At 38.2% G+C, this 14441-nt stretch overlaps 1 protein-coding gene across 2 annotated transcripts in view; it reads right to left on the bottom strand.

The window, feature by feature from the left end:
• Positions 1-1211: 1211 nt before the first annotated feature.
• arhgef9a (Cdc42 guanine nucleotide exchange factor (GEF) 9a) overlaps positions 1212-14441 on the bottom strand; it is a 38413-nt gene continuing 25183 nt past the window's right edge. For both annotated transcript variants that reach the window (XM_056260090.1, XM_056260091.1), the window contains 8 exons: positions 10680-10895; positions 10063-10242; positions 9738-9970; positions 9419-9548; positions 8158-8289; positions 7102-7345; positions 6841-6909; positions 1212-3126 (listed from right to left, as the gene is read on the bottom strand). In XM_056260090.1, coding sequence (XP_056116065.1) covers positions 2954-3126; positions 6841-6909; positions 7102-7345; positions 8158-8289; positions 9419-9548; positions 9738-9970; positions 10063-10242; positions 10680-10895 — 1377 coding nt within the window. In that variant the 3' untranslated portion in view covers positions 1212-2953. The remainder of the gene's footprint in view (positions 3127-6840; positions 6910-7101; positions 7346-8157; positions 8290-9418; positions 9549-9737; positions 9971-10062; positions 10243-10679; positions 10896-14441) is intronic.

Below are 14441 nucleotides of genomic sequence, written 5' to 3'. Positions count from 1 at the left end.
AACCACTGAAACCACACACTGTGATTGGACGCTGAAACAAATCAATGAAGGAAGTGAATGTTTTGTAGAAGCGAAATCTGCCTTTTTTTTTCTTCTTTTTTTGATTGAATGTTGAGTGAATACTGAATGTTGAATATGTTAGACTACTGTCAAATTATTGACCTAACAGGGTTACGAAGGTCTGTCAACATTTATCGGAATGTATTTTTCCCATCGACCTGGGCCGGTTCACGATTATGAGGCATTACGAATGTATTTCTGTCTTGGGTTGTAGAATTTTAGTGCCATGTCATGCTGTGCTTATGACACGGTTTTTGTTTTATGGTGGTCAGATTTTACCTTTTGCTGTACTGAAAAGAGCACAAAAATCTCATGGGAAACTATCACTGTGACATCATCAGTTTCCCGCCAATCCTGATATTCTTCAGTGTATGCTTTATATCTCATGAAGAAATGTAATACGTGAGTGAGAGAAAGAGAGAAAGAGTGATTTGTGTGTGTGTGTGTGTGTGTGTGTGTGTGTGTCTGAAATTTAGAGACCTTACTAACCTGTGTGAATCAATGGATGTTTATCCGTCAGCAGGTAAATTATTGTGATGCATATTGAACACAATCAAATCACTTTAAAACAATTCAGCTTAATAAACTGGAAAGAAAAAAACATCAAAGACTCTTCTTTAATCTGTTCTTTTTAAATATAAAATATACATAAATATACAATGTGTACCTACGCTACCATTCAAAAGAGGTCAATAAGATTTTTTTATGTGTTTTAAAGGATCCGTGTGACATGATCCTTCAGAAATCATTCTAATATGCTGATTTGGTGCTCAAGAAACATTTTGTAACAATATTATCAATGATGAAAGCGGTTTTGCAGCTTAATATTTTTGTTGGAGCCAGTTGGATAGGAATCACATTATAACATCCTTGCGTCCTTGCTCAATAAAAGTTCATTTCTTTCAAAAACAAAATAAATAAAAATCTTACTTACCCCAAACCTTTGAACAGTATTGGAAATCTATTTTGAATCAGTTTAATACTAATGTTTTAGATTTTTATTCAAATGAACCTATATATATAATTCCTTTTACCCATTTATGTTGTCATTATTTTATAATACCCTCATTCTAACTTTTTTTTTTTTTTAAATGAAACCAGCATCACTGTTTAGCAAACATGAAATCAAATAAAACCAGACGAAGCATGTATTCAGTTCAACTCTGTTTTCTCCATAATTAAGTTTATTATGAAATAATGATATAATGTTCTTATTTCAATCATATCACCGAATCAAAAATATTAAACTGTTATTTTCCTTTGTAACATAATAATAGTTTCATGTGGCACTTAGTACACACGTGTGACATATTTCTTCCATACTGTCCTCTTACATTTTTTTATGCCCTAAAAAGGTCTTTAACACTCCAGCAGAAGCTCTAAAATATAGAAAGAGGATCAAGATGGAAAAAAATAAAATCACACTATAATAGAATAAATAATGTTTTATAGCAATACTTTAAATATTGTGATTGGACTAAATACTATCCTTTGAAAGTTATCAGACAAAACCCGAATATACCATAAATGAAATTTCGCACAAGTCCCTTTAATTTGGGAAAAAATAAATATATATATATACTGTATATATAGAGAGAGAACAAAAAACAACCAAAAAAAAAAGAGAAAAAACTGAAACTCTATGTCATGCTAATCCTAGCAGCGATAACCAAATTTCACTGACTTAATTTTCGCCTGAGAAGTCACATGGCGGGGTACCAGCTCATGGGGTTGGCATTCGCACATGCCAATGCACCTGTTAGAGGAAAATTTGGCAACCAGACTATTTTGGCACGTTAGACATGAATTGGCACGTCATTACGAGGTTGATCAGCAGGATTAAAGTCGTCCTGGTCCGAGTATCATTCCCTATAAAATGAAGAAGGTGGAATTATTACTTTTTAACAACTGATCAGCACTGATGATGGGAGAGAGGAAACAATGATAAAGCCAAGACCGAGAGCTCAGGATAAACAAGGCTCTGACGTAAACACGCTACAGAGGTCCACTGTTCAGAGACAAAACAGTTCCTCCTTCAGGTTTCTCTGGTCTGTAGTTTTCTCAGGGTACCCAAAAGCTCCACCAAACCAAAACGACTTTAAGCTTGATCGATCGTAGCTTTCTCTGAATGTCAAAGTTGTTCCAATATCTGTATTTCCAGTAGACCGTGATCGAGTGACAAATTTGCAGATCGTGATCCACTGTTCTTTGAGACCCGTACGAATAGAATTACACAAATAAAAATACCTGCAATGAACTGAATCTCATGCAAAACAAACTAAAGAGTGCAGCAGGTTCCATCCGAGGAGAAATTGTCCAGGAATAAAATAAAAAATCTTCAGCTTTGACCAGACTCGAAACTGTTGGAAAAACACGTGATAATGTCGAGTATGAGATCGAGAGATAAAAGAGATTGGGTGAGAGAGAATGCCCCGAAAAGTCACAGTGCACGGAGGAACACCAGGGCGGCGCTAGAGAGTAAGAGTCATTACGGTGGTTTAGTGCTTCAAAAAGTGAAAATTCGCTTTTTGTCGATTTGTGTAGAGAAGAAGAAACCATAGGTGATTTTTCTTATTTCATCATTTAAAACCTCTCTAAAAAGAGAGTGCTGAGGGATAAAATGTGTATATTTTTTGTGAGTGTGTGTGAATTTCTTTTCTGTGAATTACAACATGTCGTGTGCAGAATTCAGTGCAGCCAGCCCGGCGAGGTGTCCCCGTAACCCCAGTAAAAGAAATACGCCTGGTAAACCCCAGTGAAGCAAGGTCCGTCCTCTCTCCTGTAGTTTGTGTCGTGTCAGTCCTCCTCAAGTCCCACAGATGTATCTTAAGTAGAATAGTGCTTTTCCAAGTATACAGAGGCCGGTGTATCCAACCCCTGGTAGGTGTGTGTTCTATTTTTTAAAGGGAGCTAACCGACTGAAGTTCTGCCAGAAGGGTGATGTGCTGCGTTTTGGCTCGTATTCATATCCATCCGCCTGCCCGTAGCCGTCAGGGAGGAGGTACTGCCCGGGGTTCATGGGGTCCAAAGGTGGTGGGTACGCTGGGGGGACCGACCGGCCCACACCTGAGAAGATGGGCACATAGGAAAACAAAAAAGCCTGATGCATAAACTCAAGGTTTATCTGTGGTTAAAATTACTTTGATTTGAATTTTGTGTAGATTAATGCTGTATGTACTGTGTAACATCCACAGGCACCATTTACTGCAAGGCAAACAAATATAATTTGCATTGATTTACTTGTATTTTCTCATTGGGACTTTTCGACCATGGTAACAGCAATACAAAAGAATACAGTATCATTTATTGGAAATGGAAATTGTGTTATGCAAAAACTAAAAGCTGTCTATGGCAACTAGGGGTGTTAATTGTTTTAACTATGTGATAGCTGACATCATTACATGGCTCTGTGGAATACTTGATTCTGATTGGTCAGTTGCTCCATCCAGCGGTATGTTTTTCCCCGATAACAACCGGTAAAAACTGATAACACAGCCTCATCCGGGTAACTGAAGTCAGCGCTATACGCTTGCTAGGAGTTTTAGTGAGCTAATCAAATATTACAACTCGTTATTTAATTGTCATATGGGTATCGCGGACTCGCTCTCGTTTCATACAAACGCAGCTGCTGCCATTTTGCGACGATTGTTTTTTAAACTGTAATGGATTATAAGATGACAAACTGGTATGATTTTAAAAGTTTAATCTCAAATCATTATCTCTAATCCCCATAATTACTTATGTGGCGAAATGCCATGTAATAAGTGGTATGACTGTTTACCGTATCCCTTAAATGTCCGTCTAGTTTGAACTTGCCTTGCTAGCAACTGCTTTCTTCACGGAAGCGTTGCGTTTAAAGACTTAATAAAATATTTCAACTCAAGTCATTTTTCGTGTCTAACTATTTACTTCTGTGGCAAGTAGCCGTGTAATAATTGGGATGTTTCAATAATTCCAAATCAAGGCATGTTTCTGTTTTTAACAAAGTAAGGGATAATGTACATCCAGCCGGTTGTTATCTTAGAATAAACACCTTCAGGCTGATGCAAGATCCTGATCACTCTGTCGGGTTTATTCTGCGATAACAACTGGCTGGATGTACATTGTCTCTTACTTTGTTAAAAACAGAAACATGCCTTGAGAGTCCATGCTTTCACTGTGTGATGTGGCCTAATAGAATGCAGTTAGAATTCCCTCAAAATTCAATAATATGAAGGCAAAAAATGCGTTTTTGTCTTATATTTACATATGATATAATTAAGCAATATCACACAACCAAACGATGTATTCTCTGAATATTAGCACGATTGCACATTTGATGTTGATTTTATTTAACAGTCAATAAACAAGTTAATATTGTGAGTTACATTTTAGGCACAATATTGTCTTTTTATGCTCTATTTCGCCAACGAAAATAGTTCCTAACAAAGCCGCAACAGAACCGTCGTGCATCTCCGAGCAACACAGGGGTGTTTCGTTCCTGAATGAATCAGCATTTTTGAACGAAACAATGATTCAATATTCCATTCACAAAGGCAGTCACTTGCTCAGTTCCTGAATGAATCAGTCATTTGAGTGAATCGAACGATTCAATGATTCAATGACTCACTCATTAAGACAGTGACTTGCCATCACCTACTGGCGGTTTTAGTTTCATGTTTAAAGTATTGTTTAATTAAAAAATATATATATTACAGTTTTTCTCGATTGCTTAAACACATTTCTTGAAACTATGCCTCGTATTCTCAAAAAAGTAAACACAAATCCATAACGTCTCACCCAATTCCCCAAACATCCTATTTTCAGGTCAAAATGAAGCTCTACACTCAAAACCATTCACTCTTGCTGAAAAACCAAACTTTGCCCTCAGACAGGACACACAAGCCCTCAAAAATACACACACTACAACATAGTCTTACACACTGGTGCTATAAATTCAAAACAACATTTCCAAAACTGGTAAGTCATGTTGCTTGTGGTCCACCACCCTACCCACCCTCAACCGCCCCCCATCTTTTTTTTTACTCGCTCCTACTTATGTAAGATGTATGTGAGCATCATATGACAGTAAAAGAGCACACACAAACCTTATTCAAATCTGGAATTGTATTGGAATGGTAAAGAGTGTTGGTACATGCCTCCACTCAAGGATACAATATGATGAACAAGTCTAAGAATGTTCCACATATGGTTGAAAAACCATCATTGGCCTAGAAAGATAACATTCTGTGAGTTAAGACTATAAAGGAGAAAGGATGCCCTCCCTTCACTGTCACACTCTGCAGCCACTCTGTGTGACTGTACGAATGCTGGCCTTTTCTTGCAAGAACATAAACCTCATCAAAGACAATTGGAAATGTTTGTCTCTGATTCAGTGATAGAAATCTGTTTGCCACCACACTTCCCTAAAGGTTTTGATGATGGAGGCGACGGTGAAGCGACTCAAATTTGTCTGTACTCGTTGCCCAGCCTCCCTCATTGTCATACCATGGACAAGTACATGGCCAACTAAAGTGGCTTGAATTTCACCTGAGACTGCTTGTCCTCTTGCAGTTGCCATTCCTCCTCCTCTTCTTCCTCCGCCTCTTCCTCATCCTCTTCCTCTTCCTCTTCCTCCTCCTATTCCTCTTCCCCCTCCTCTTCCTCTCCCTCCTCCTCCTTCTTCTCCTCCTCCTCCTCCTCCTCTTCCTCCTCCTCTTCCTCTTCCTCCTCCTTTTCCTCCTCCTCCTCATCCTCCTCTTCCTCTCCCTCCACGACCTATTGCTTAATTTCTCTGTTGATCCATTGTTCCAAAACTCAGTAAACTGATTTTTATCTTTTATAAAAGATTCTACAACCTTTTATCTATCTATTGAAGGATCTGACTGATGTGTGTTCAATTTTGACTCTTAGTGTTTTCACCTGGGTAATTGTGTGCTAACTGAGCTGAAGCTGAGCTGACTTGAATGAACAATTTTGAATGCTAGTGCTTTCTAAATGACCACGTGGTGTAGGCAATGAGAAATGAAGGGATTTGTGTGTAGAGTTTTGCTGTGACAGTTCAACAAATCTGACTAATGTGTCAAAACAGGGGAATAGTGTTCATAGTTCAGTGAAATGGGTGTGCTTTTTGATAAATGGCATTATGGTTTAGAAATTTTAGTTCAAAAGCCTGGTTATAGTGTTTAAGCAATCGAGAAAAACTGTAATTATTCAAAATATTATCTTTAAAACATTTATCGCATAGCATTATTTATGCAATTGAAATTATAATGTAAATACATCTAAATGCTGTTTAAGATGCATATTCAGTGCCGCCACTTCTGCAGATTTTGATGATACTGATTTTATTTGATTGGTAACAGCCCTATAATGTCTCATTTTTCTAATTTAATTTATTGATTAAATTTAATGATCGAGCCAAACCAAACCTGCCAAGTGTGAACACACCTCAAGAGGCTAAAACCAGATTCAACATCAAAATTTAACGTCTAATGTTCAAATGTATGTTTTTAATGTAAACTTCTCCCTTTAAATATTTTGGTCAGTTCAAGGATAATTTAAACTTAAATAATTTTAAGTTTCATGTCTATCCTTGTATTGTTCAACTGTTGGAGGTTGATATGGGATTTAGAAAGTAATTATTACTAAATAATGCATTAATTTTTAGAGAGTAATTAGTTCAGTGATCTAACTACACTGTTGAAGATGTAATTAGTAGCTAGTAATTAATTACTTTTTTAGAGTAACCTACCCCCCACTGAACATAATAATGGTCACGCAGGCTTCAAGATTTCATACCTTTCTGTTTGGTGACTCTCCTAACGGTCAAGGCGGCTTGCCTCTTCTGATACCCAGAGATTTCAAACCCTAAAGCGACAAAATGACAGACAACATTTTGTGTGAAGAACAGAACAAAGTTTAAATCACAGTGAGAGTGGTAAACTTGTATGGTTATTGTATCGAAAAGGTCGGCCTGAATTAAAAAAAAAGAAAAAGCTAACAGAATACAAATTTGACACGGCATGGGAATGAATAATGACTAAATGCAAAAGTTCTCACCAATCTTCTCATCTTCCTGGACCATCTTTCTTTCCTCCTGAAACGCCCGAAGCCAACGCATTTTCTCCTCCAGCTTTTTAGGCAAGAACAGATGGATCTCGTCTGTGTCTCTGTTGGCCAGTTTGAAGGCATTCTTCACGCTAACGTTAAAATCATCATCTCGGCCGTCGATTGCGTCAATGACCTCATATCGATCCATTTCAATTCGGCCCTTATAGTAGAGAATATCACGGCGAATGAGATCCTGTGGAAGGCGGAGAGACTTTATTAGCATGTCTGTAGTCGGTACTGACGGTCCAGACAAGTTACAGACAGAATGAAACTAAATATTATATTAAAATAAATGTACATGTAAACTACATGTACATATACATACAAGGTGGGATAGGATGCGTGTGGCACCTTTTTATTAGAGATCATAGTGATTTGTATTACGAGTCTCCAAACATGTTTGATATAAATAGTAAGACTGCTAATTGGTTGGCTGGTCTGGGTAATCTCATATCAGTCTTGTGAAAAACAGGCGCTGATTGTCTCAGTTTTTTGTGTTGCTGAACTGTCTGTGTATGTCATATGGTGCTGGAGAGATGTTTTTGCACCTTTGTGGAGAGACTAAAAATGGGCCATGTGCTTTGAGCTTGAGGGTGTTTGGAGGACAGTGAAACACAAACGGATTTTACCTTCAGCTCGAATTCAAATCACAAACCCTCAGTTGCGCTACACCACCATAGTTTGCTTTTCCATGCCTGTCTTGTTCAATTCTGCATCTTCGCTCTCCAAGTGAAAGTTATAGAGTGCAATGTGCTGAAAACATCATCAGCTGCCTGCTACCTTCCCTCAAAGATTCCTACTCCTCACAAACGAAAAACAGGACTGCAAGAGTCATGCCTGGCACTATTTTTTTTGTCAATAGTAGTCTATCTATCTATCTTTTTACCTGTTCTCTACACTTTATTTCCAGACCCATGTGTCCCAGTTAAAGCAGACTCCTACTTCATCATCATCAATTGAACTTAAGAGAGTGTTATTTGTGCCTTAATCCCCTCTTGTTCTCACCTTCTTGCAGAGGACCATCTGATGATCAAACAGGAAGAAGATTCTGGTTTGGCTCCGCCCGTATGGTTGATATATCCAGGACATCTCCCCGGTGTACACAAGCTCTGAGCTCCTGTCCAGAATATCCTCACCCTGCACACACACAATAACAAATGAATCACTACATCTGACACCACTGAGACTTTGATGTCTTCATGTCTCCAATCAAACATGATCCCTGTGGTGCAGGTTACACGTCAATAACAAACATCAAACCTGTGCCATAGATGCCATTAGAAACTGCATAGGAAAAAAATCTTGTTTTTGTAAAATATACTACTTGTCAAAGTTTGGAATAATTAACATGAAATGTTTTTGAACGTCTCTGCTCACAAAGGCTGCATTTATTTGATCACAAATACAGTAAGAACAGCAATATTTTTTGAAAAATGATTACAATTTAAAATAGAATTGTCTATTTTAATATGTTTTAAAAATATAATTTATTCCTGTGATGGCAAAGCTGACTTTTCAGCAGCCATGACTCCAGTCTTCAGTGTCACATGATCCTTCAGAAATCATTTTAATATGCTGATTTGATATATGTTTCTTATTATTATCAATGTTTTGCTGCTTAATATTTTTGTGGAAACTGTAATACACTACCATTCAAAAGTGGAAGTGAAGTGATGTGTAGCCAAGTATGGTGTCCCATACTCGGAATTTGTGCTCTGCGAAATTTCACCCATCCAAGTCCACAGCAGTGAGTATTGAACACACACACCGTGAACACACACCTGGAGCAGCCATTTTTGCTACGGCGTCCAGGGAGCGATTGGGGGTTAGGTGCCTTGCTCAAGGGCACCTCAGTTGTGGGAGTGGAAGAGAGAGCTGTTCATTCACTCCCTCCACCTTCATTTCCTGACGGTGCTGAGACTCGAACCTGTGACCTTCGGGTTCCAAGTCCGACTCTCTAACCATTAGGCCACAACTGCCCCCCCTCCCCAAAAAAGTTTGAGATTTAGAAAAAAAAAAAGAATACTTTTATCCAGGAAAGTTGCATTAAATTGATCAAAAGATTTCTCTTTCAAAAAAAATTTTCAAAAAATTGTATTATGGTTTCCAGAAAAATATTAAGATGCAAAACCTTTTACATATACATACATATATAATAAATAAATAACAATAAACAACCAAATTTTCAGGTTTAACTCTACTACTGCTCTCTTTTATATCTTATATACTGCTAATTAACTTGTTCTGAAAAGCTTTAGCCACACACCTCCCAGTCCAGTACAGAGGCCTGCCATTGGGCGATTTTGTCAATGTTCTCAAGCCTTCGTTTGCGTTCGTTGATTTGCTGAGTGACATTTCTCATTACAGCTAGCGCAGCAGCCACATACCGATAATCACTGGGAGAGAAAAGGAAAAGAATAAGCAAAAGAGAAGAGCAAAAAAAACGAGGGCTGTCAAAATGATAAGTGGAAAGTAGATATGTCAGTTCAAAATTTGTCATTTACACAGTCATATATTTTGTGGACCCGACCGCCATTATCTGCATGATGCACCTTGAGTTAGCATATCCGTGTTTCTGTGTGTACCTGTGTTCTTGTACTGTGTATTTCAGTAACTCTGCCAGCTGTAGAGGGTATTTGCAGATTTTCTGGACTGGTGTGAGAAGGTAGCCGTCAATGGCGATGTCGATCATCTGCTGGACCAATCGGCACGCTTCAAAGAAGTGCTGGTATCGTGCATCTCGCATAAGACGTGTGATCTCCATGCAGGCGTCAACGTGGTTGTTACAGTATTCCGAGTAGATCCAGAATCCATCTTGCTGTAAATAAAAATATAAAAATGTTAAAGAAATCAGTTTTCCCCTTGACCCATTATGTATATGTCAGTGATTTTCTATGTTGGAATACAGACGTGTTCCAAAAAGCAGGGTCCGATCTCACTGAGATGAGGTTCTTCCGTGTTAAACTGTTTCTCCAGGTCTCTGACAAAGCTTAACTGGAATCTGTAAATGTCTTCGATATTTCCAAATATCACTTTCAGCTGATCGTCGTTAAACATGTCTCTCCTCTTTTTACACTGACGGAGATACCCCTGAAACAGAAACACATACACAGATTTACACTAACACTACTGTTCAAAAGTCTCTTATTCTTGGTATTTAATCACAAATACTGTAAAACAGTAATATTGTCAAATATCATTACAATTCAAAATGACTGTTTTATTTAATACATTTAAACATAATTTATTTCTGTGATGGCAAAGCTGAATTTTTAGCATCATTACTCCAGTCGTCTGTCACATGATCCTTCAGAAATCATTCTAATATGATTATTTGGTGCTCAATAAACATTTCTTATGATGTCTCATTAGATTCTCACAGGCAAATTATCTGAGCCATGATATCCGCGTAAAATTTATAATTGTATACTTTTCCTGTGTTTAAATTTTTTATCTCAATTGTGTTTATGTATATTTCCCCTCAGGAAATTTAGGAGACACATCTGGAGACAGCCAAAGATTGTTACCTCACAGATGTCCTTCAGGTGTTTGATGTAATGTCGTTCTGTGCTCATGATCTCATTGATGACATTGGCCCTCATCTGGTCCCGGTTCTGGGTGGGCTGGCCCAGACACAGGCAGTCGGTGCTGGGGTTCGGACTGGCCTCCGCGTGGCCGTTCTGCACCTCGCTGGAGCTTTCGGCAGCCTCGACCGCTGTGTTTTCCTCCTGATTTACCCATAACTAGAACACACACACACACACATTAAGACAGACATGACTTGATCTTCAAGTCCTGTTATCATCAATTAAACTAATCATGATAATTGTGCTCACATTCGATTAGCATTCGGCTCAGAGCATCCAGAGTTAACAGTCTGCATGATTGCTTTCATAGGGTCATTAAAGTGTCTAGATGTTGCTTTAAAAGCTTCAGGGGTTAAAGTTACATTGACATGAAACAAAGAGTCAGATTGCGCCCTCTGGTGGCACCAGTCCAAACTACATTTTACCACATTAGAGGCATTGCAGTAAACACTTTACAAAATCTGTTTTCACCAGGACATAAATTAATCTGCATGTGGAACTTTTACACTGCTGCCAAGATACACACACACAAGGCAGGAGATGAAAAGAGAAGGAGGGCAATACAGATGCGCAGTTAGGAGCATGGTGTGTGTGTGTGTGTGTGTGTGTGTGTGTGTGTGTGTGTGTGTGTGTGTGTGTGTGTGTGTGTGTGTGTGTGTGTGTGTGTGCGCATGGTGTGTGTGTGTGTGTGTGTGTGTGTGTTTGAGAGAATCTGATGTAATTTTATTTGCCCTGATTATGTAACTTATCATTTGCTTTCCCAGGTGAGCCAACTGATGTGGACACACATGCGCGGATACACACAAACTCTCTTCTCACACACACACAATGAAAACCCATGAATATGCCCACATTTTTATTCCGATCTAGTAATATTTCTATGTTCTAGTTCTACATAAGGTGTTTAAAGGGACAAGGACAACTCGAAAATGAAAATTCTGTTATCATTTACTCATTGAACTTTTGAACAATATGTAAAATCATGTACACTCACAAGAAGACGACTCCAGTCATATCAGTAGCCTAATCAAATATAATTGCTGACTGTATCTTTAAGACATTATTTTAGTCCCTTTATTAAAGAAATACATCTCACAAAAATGAAAATTTGGTTATCATTTACTCACTCTGAAGTAGTTCCAAACCTGTATGACTTTCTTTCTTTTGTGGATCACTAAAGGAGAAGTTTTGAAGGAAGTATTATTCTCTTTTTTCCTTGCATTTACAATGAATGCTGGCTGGAGTGTTCAAGCTTCAAAAAGCACGTCACAAATGCACCATAAAAGTATCATAAAATTAGCATATGACTTTAATCCAAGTCTTCTGAAGTCATACTGTACAATAGCTTGTGTGACAAACAGACTGACATTTACATTTTCCAATTTGTGAGTGAATCATACAGACCTGTTTTGTGAACCAGATCAACCGATTCAACTCAAAAGAACCAATCGGACATTTCTAAAGAAAGTTTTTACAGTGTTTTTACAGAAAAATACAGCATAGAGGTTTGAAACAAATGTTCATTTTGGGTGAACTGTGCCTTTAAGCCATATTCCTTGTGGAAACTGGTTGGTCCCCACAGTGTAATTGATTTCAGGTTTTGTTATCCTTGTAGGGACATTTGGATTGCACAAAAGCAAAATCTGACCCACACATACACAAACGCATACTGATGACCTGATCTGGAGTCCCAAACACTGGGGGAAAAAAGAAGACAAAATTAAAAATAGATTTTCATAAATACACAAGCCTGTCACAGATTCTATTCAGCCTGAAACCATGTCCTGCATAACTCCCTCTTTCTCTCACACACTCTGTTTCTACACAAAGTCACGGATATGATGTCTAATCTCTTGAAGGATGTATCTCGGATTAAGATCTCATTAAAATCTCAAATTATACTCTTATACCTAGAAATCTCTGCCTCAGCGCAACTTTCCAGTGCTTAGCCTTGCTAGTTGTCTGTCCTCATTCTCATCAAGCGAAAGGCTTAGTTAAGGGATCCTGCTGCCCGGGTACACAACTCGTGTGTGTGTGTGTGTGTGTGTGTGTTGCTACGGCTGTGTGTTTAAAAAAATAGAGGAATCAGAAGAACACTGATGACGCAGATGTTGCACACACACACACACACCTGCCCACAAATACGCAAACATACAAACTTCCATCTTCTCTTTCCTTCCTCTCAGTGTCGTCCAATCTATTTTAGCCTCTCTCACTTTCTCTCTCACCCTCTCCTCCCAGAGCAATCTGTTTTTTTCTTTTTTGGTGGTGGGGGGAGGGGGTTGTCTGTTCTTCTCTCCTGTCCTCTAATGAAAAGTGACGTCTCATTTTATGCTTCATGACTCAACCTCACTGAACAGTGAAGAGAAACAAGATACTGTGTAAAAGGTGTCAGCATCTTACACCAAAAAACAAACCCTTGCAGGTGATATTAATACAACATTCACCAATCTCTTTTACTTGGGTATTCCAATTATTTTATTCACTAATCCTTCTCAGATGTACTATTCACAAGTTCGCCTGCCCATCCAGTCTTAATAGTTAATGCTAAACAAACTTGGCTTGCTGTCCATAGATATATATGCCACACCTCTCCAGACATTTTGGAACGGTCAGTGTGCTGTCACTCACAGTAAAAATCAATGATGCCACAACATTGCGTGGCTTCCGGTTGTGAATCTGCCAAGATTTAAATTCCAGACATGTGATAACCTTTCACAGGTAATAATGTGTTGATTTGTGTTTTCATGAATTAACTCAATATTACAGGTTTTTATAGTATGGTAACTTTTTAATGTCGTATTAGCTGATGCCTTCGTCTTCTTGTATTATGTTAGTTAAGCAAATCATCTGCTATTGCAGTCTATTGTAGATATAGATATTCATATATGCGTCTAACTACGGTTGTAGACGCAGTCAACTTGCTCTCGAGTGTTCAAGGACCATCTTTGACCATTCCAATATGGCAGACGGCTTACATATAATATAGCGGTCCATAGAAACAGCCACTAATGAGGCATCTATGTATATATATATATATAGGCTATAATGTTGATGTCCTTGACGGAGGCTCGAACCTGAGGCTCGGCTCGAGCTCCGAGCTCAACTCACCTATAACAGTACTATGTAGAGGAAGAATGAGAGAAATAGAGGAGAAGATGGGGAGGTGGAGGGATGCCGGAGGAATTGCCGCTGGGACGGTGCAATGACTGCTGCTTATATACGCTCATAATGATGATTGACAAGACTGAATGATTAGGCTCCTTCCGAGACACAAACCTACATTCAGAACTTCATTTAAAATATCTGAGATAAGTTCACAATTAGCAACTGGTCAAAACATAGCAAAGCAAATAGGCTTCATTTGTGAGCTACCACAAGCTCAAATTGGATTCTGTGGTTTCTGTTTGCTGTGCCGCTACTAAATATATTGCAACATTGCAAAATAAATTACACTGTATAGTAATTTTAGGTCCTTGAAGGTAAGGGAAACATTTGCAGAAACCTGACAAATGACAACATATGCAAAATGGTCCTATATGGTTTTCAAGTATACAGTTACATACATATATGAACTTCAACACACACACAAACAAATATATATATATATAAATACATATATATATATACACACACACACACACACACTCAGCAAAAAAAGAAACATCCTCAAACTTTCTACTGCTTTTATTTCCAGCAAAT

The sequence above is a fragment of the Rhinichthys klamathensis genome, unplaced genomic scaffold (genome assembly GCF_029890125.1).
Source record: "Rhinichthys klamathensis goyatoka isolate OS25496 unplaced genomic scaffold, OSU_Roscu_1.1 h1tg000172l_1, whole genome shotgun sequence".
Lineage (NCBI taxonomy): Eukaryota > Metazoa > Chordata > Actinopteri > Cypriniformes > Leuciscidae > Rhinichthys > Rhinichthys klamathensis.
The sequence above is the reverse complement of the archived record's forward strand: the minus strand, read 5'-3'. Positions and strand labels throughout refer to the sequence as shown.